At 52.9% G+C, this 4,237-nt stretch overlaps 1 protein-coding gene across 1 annotated transcript in view; it reads left to right on the top strand.

Moving 5' to 3' along the window:
- Positions 1-880, top strand: part of LOC103921762 (tyrosine-protein kinase SgK223) — a 21,165-nt gene extending 20,285 nt beyond the window's left edge. Inside the window, 1 exon segment of the mRNA XM_009329777.1 lies at positions 1-880. This exon segment is cut by the window's left edge and continues 22 nt beyond it. Within this exon segment, the coding sequence (XP_009328052.1) occupies positions 1-880 (880 nt within the window).
- The last annotated feature ends 3,357 nt before the right edge of the window (positions 881-4,237 follow it).

Raw genomic sequence — 4,237 nt, forward strand, 5'->3', positions numbered from 1 at the left:
CCTCCATCCCTCCCGCACTGCCAGCGAGCACGACTGTGTGGTGGTCATTACCCGAGAGGTGCCGAGCCAGACCACTGCTGACTTCGTGAGGGACTCGGTGATGTTGCACCAAGCCAAGCCCGAGCTGTACGAACGTCGCGTTTGCTTCTTGCTCCTCCAGCTCTGCAATGGCCTGGAGCATCTCAAAGAGCATGGCATCATCCATCGTGACCTGTGCCTGGAGAACCTCCTGCTTGTCCCCTGCAAGCCCCCCATGAGCTGTGTGAAAGCCAAAGATGACAAACACTTACCCCGCCTCATCATCAGCAATTTTTTGAAAGCCAAACAGAAGCCAGGAACTGGAGACTCCAAACTGAAGAAGAGTCAGGCCCGGCTGGCCCCGGAGATTGTGTCAGCTTCTCAGTACAAGAAGTTTGATGAGTTTCAGACTGGTATTCTCATCTACGAGCTGCTGCACCAGCCCAACCCCTTTGAGGAGAAGGTGTACCTGAGGGAGCAGGAATACAGCCCCGAGGACCTCCCTGCTCTGCCCAGCCTGTCCATCTACTCCCGGGGGCTCCAGCAGCTGGCCCACCTGCTACTGGAAGCTGATCCCATCAAGCGTGTGCGGATCACCGAGGCCAAGCGGATGCTGCAGTGTCTGCTTTGGGGGCCCCGGAAAGACCTCACCGAGCAGCCCCTCAGCCACGAGGAAGCCCTCCGCCGGGTGCTTCAGAACTGGGTGGACATGAAGCGTGCCCTGCTCATGATGAAGTTCGCAGAGAGGGCTGTGGACACGGAGCGGAGCATTGAACTGGAGGACTGGCTGTGCTGCCAGTACTTGGCATCTGCTGAGCCAGCCTCCCTCTTGCACACATTAAAACTCCTGCAGCTGCTCTGACCTTGGATGTGTCTCGGAGGCAGCTGAGGACTCCTGGTTGCATTGTGGCTAAAGGTACACAGCCCCTTTATACGTGAGAGGCTTGAATCTCAGCTGCAAATGCACGTTCAGCTCCTACCCTGCACTCTGATCAGAGTGCACAAGACACGTTTAGTACCCTCAGCACTGTTAATTTGTGAGCAGGCAAAACTGGGAACCTACCCCTATTGGGGGGGGATTTTTTTTTTTGGTATGGTAAGCCTGTAGACTAATAAACTCCTGCCTGTGTGTGTGCATGTTTCTAATGAACTCAGTGTACTTGAGCTGATTTCTGTGCCTGTGGGACAGTCCTTTGATCCCTACCACCCCTAAAGCATCAGAGCCTTTTTGCCTGTGAACACCACTGCTCTCCAGCTTGGGTGGCAGTGAGGAACGGTCGGCTGCTTCTCCTGGGGAGCAAGAGCAATTCACGTAATGCTCTTTTGCAAGGGAGAACCAGGAGGGGCTTTCAAATTCACATCTTTCATGGGTTTTGGCATCCATTTTGCTTCTCACTTTAAAAACAAAAACTACTGCTTGTTTCTGTGTATCAGCTGTATTTTCCACTGTGGGCAAATCAATAGCAGCTGCCTATTACCTTTGTTAGATACTAATACAGCATGGCTTTCCTGTCTAGTGGTGCAGCCATGCAGGCTTTTGATTGTGAAAGGGTGAGAGAGCACCCAGGGTGGGTCTGTTCATGAGGATGATGCTGCATGCTGGGAATTACCCCTTGTAAAGTTAATGAAATGGAAAATCCCCAATTCACCTCCAAGGCCTTGGGGGGGAAGTCAGGGCCAGGTTGCTTTGCTTTCCCCATCCCTCCAGCTCCCTCCCTTCACCTGGTAATTCACCTGTCCCTTGCGTCTAGCATTTATTTAACCCCTTTATCGAGAGATGAGCTGGCATGTGAAAGGCCAGGGCCACTGGCCTGTGGTCTGGGAGGGTCTTATTGCTGCTGGTGTTTGAATTAGAAATGCATAGGGCTAGGTGCATGGCGAACACGCTCCTCCAACAGATGCGATGCGAGAGCAGCACGATGGAAGAGGGGGAAGCTGGCCTGGCTCCCTCCAGCCCCTTTCCTTCCATCCAGACTTATAGCAGCCACTCAGAAGCTGTGCTGCTGCTCAGAAAAACTGATTTCCCAAAAGGTGGTGGGTTGCTTTTACTCTTCCACCCCAACACGAGGCAGAGATGAGCTGCCCTGCTCCTGGCACCAGTTCTGCAGCCCTTGGAGAAGGGGTAGGTTTGGGACACATGGAGAGAGCCCAGCATCAGCTTAGCTGAGACAGGATGTCACTAGCTGAGCTACCCCCCTCCCAGCTCAAAAAGGGGAGAAATTAATGAGCACTTTTCTCCAGCCTTGATTCACCTCCAGATCCAGCCTGCTCTCTTGGGGGAATTCTAATTCCCCAGGTTTTTTGACACTTCATACACTTTCTGTGAATCTTTTCCAGGCTTCTCACCTGGATATATATATATTTTTTTTTTAATGTTTGGCTATGGTTGCTGCTGATGGGAGGGGATGGTTCCTTGGCTGGGCACCCATTTGCAATGAATTTCCCCTTATCCCCTTAGGGAAGAGGCCGTGCACGTCCCTGCCTGCTGAAAGAATGTGGGATGGCTCCAACTGCGGCCGTCGGGGATTTTTTTATACACTGGCTTTCTTGCGTCTGACTCTTGGGTCCACTTCCCTCCAACATAGGTGGCAGGAGCCTTCTGGCTTGGGAACCACTGTCCTGTGGACCATCCTGGACACATCGCCCTGGAAAGTCTGGCCCTGGCTTGCTGCATGTGGTGTCACGTGGGCCAGCAAAGTGATGAAACAGCTGGAGAACCTGCCTGAAAGAGCCCAGCATTTTTTTCAGAGATAAGATTAAGGGATGACTCAGTTTCTAAGCATGGATATAGGGAATAAGTTGGAGGCAGCTCTGCAGGACAGCGCTGAAGGAGACAGGGCCTGACCATGACAAATCCAAACTGTGCTGGCAACAAGGAGATTATATGCGGGGCAAGTGGCTTGCAAGGCTTGGGTTGAGTACTCAGTGGGACTCAAGAAGTAGCCAAATATCCAACCAACACACATAAAACAAGGCTGGCTCCGTTTTGCATGCTGAGTTTCAGTTTAGTGACAAACATGGATACAGGTATTGGCACAAGGCCTGCACGGTGTGGGATGTTAACCTGATCAAAATGCTCTCCCTTGAATTTGGGCACTTGAGACTGGTTCTAATGTTGGTCCTGGTACTCTGCAGCAGCATGCCCAGCAGACCAGATGCCAACAATAGTCTCGCAGCATTTTCAGCTATATTATTTTGAGATTTGGTGGATGGCTTCTTGCTCTCATATAAACAGAAACTCTTAGCTCCATGCTTTCCTGATACCTTCCCCTGTGGTAGCTCATGCTTCTTCTCCAGCCTAAACAGTCCTAGGCTTTTGGGTCCTAGGCCAATGTGTGAACTGGAGAAGTGCATTAGGGTTTCTCCTGTGTATCTTTGTGGGGAAAGCGACACCTAAGCCTCGGTTGAATGCCACAGCTGAGTCCAAAGACTTTGCTGGCTTACTCTCCCTTGCCCATGCTGTCCTCAGGACACGATGGGCAGTAGCCCCCCTTTTCCTAGCAGGCATTCTTGCCCCTATGCCCAGGATCCTCTGCAAGAATGGTGGAGGGGATGCTGCCTCTTTCCCGTGTGGCAGCTGACCCTGTGCTCTGGGGGCCAAGCATGTCACCCACTTGGTGGGGGGTGCGTATTGCAGGAGGCATCTAACAGGGAACACAGTTTGGCGTCCACATGCCACAGGGACAGAGCTGAGGAGCAATTGCTGGAGGAGCACCACAGACCCACGCATCTTGGTAGTACTGCTGGGTGGGGAAAGGGGTGTTTCTTGACTTGTGCTGCCCCCAGACAGACTGCCAGCCCCTTTCCCTGTGCCCAGGCTCCCAGTGGTCCATGCACACAAGAACGGTGGCAAGGCAGCTCTCTGCCAGTGCCTGCTATTGCCATGGAGGACAGATTCCCAGGAGCTGGACACAGTTGCCAACCGGTGCATCTGTAACACAGATGAGTTTGGTGGGGAGGTTGTGTGCTTCCTATGTGAGACGAGGCTGAGACCCAAAGCGCCAAGACAAACACTGGGCAGGCAGTGCTGCTAGAAGCCCTCTTGCCCAGTGGTCTGGTGACCTCACCTCCCTGCTTCAGAGCATCCCTCAAAGCTGGGGGATATCCCAGGAGTAAAAGCCAACCTGGTTCTCTGGAGATGCTGTTATATGAGATTGCTTGGCCAATAGCACTTCTCACCCTGCATGCTCATGTGTGCAGGGACGTGCCCCACCGGCCA

The sequence above is a fragment of the Pygoscelis adeliae genome, unplaced genomic scaffold, assembly GCF_000699105.1.
Source record: "Pygoscelis adeliae isolate BGI_AS28 unplaced genomic scaffold, ASM69910v1 Scaffold67, whole genome shotgun sequence".
Classification (NCBI taxonomy): domain Eukaryota; kingdom Metazoa; phylum Chordata; class Aves; order Sphenisciformes; family Spheniscidae; genus Pygoscelis; species Pygoscelis adeliae.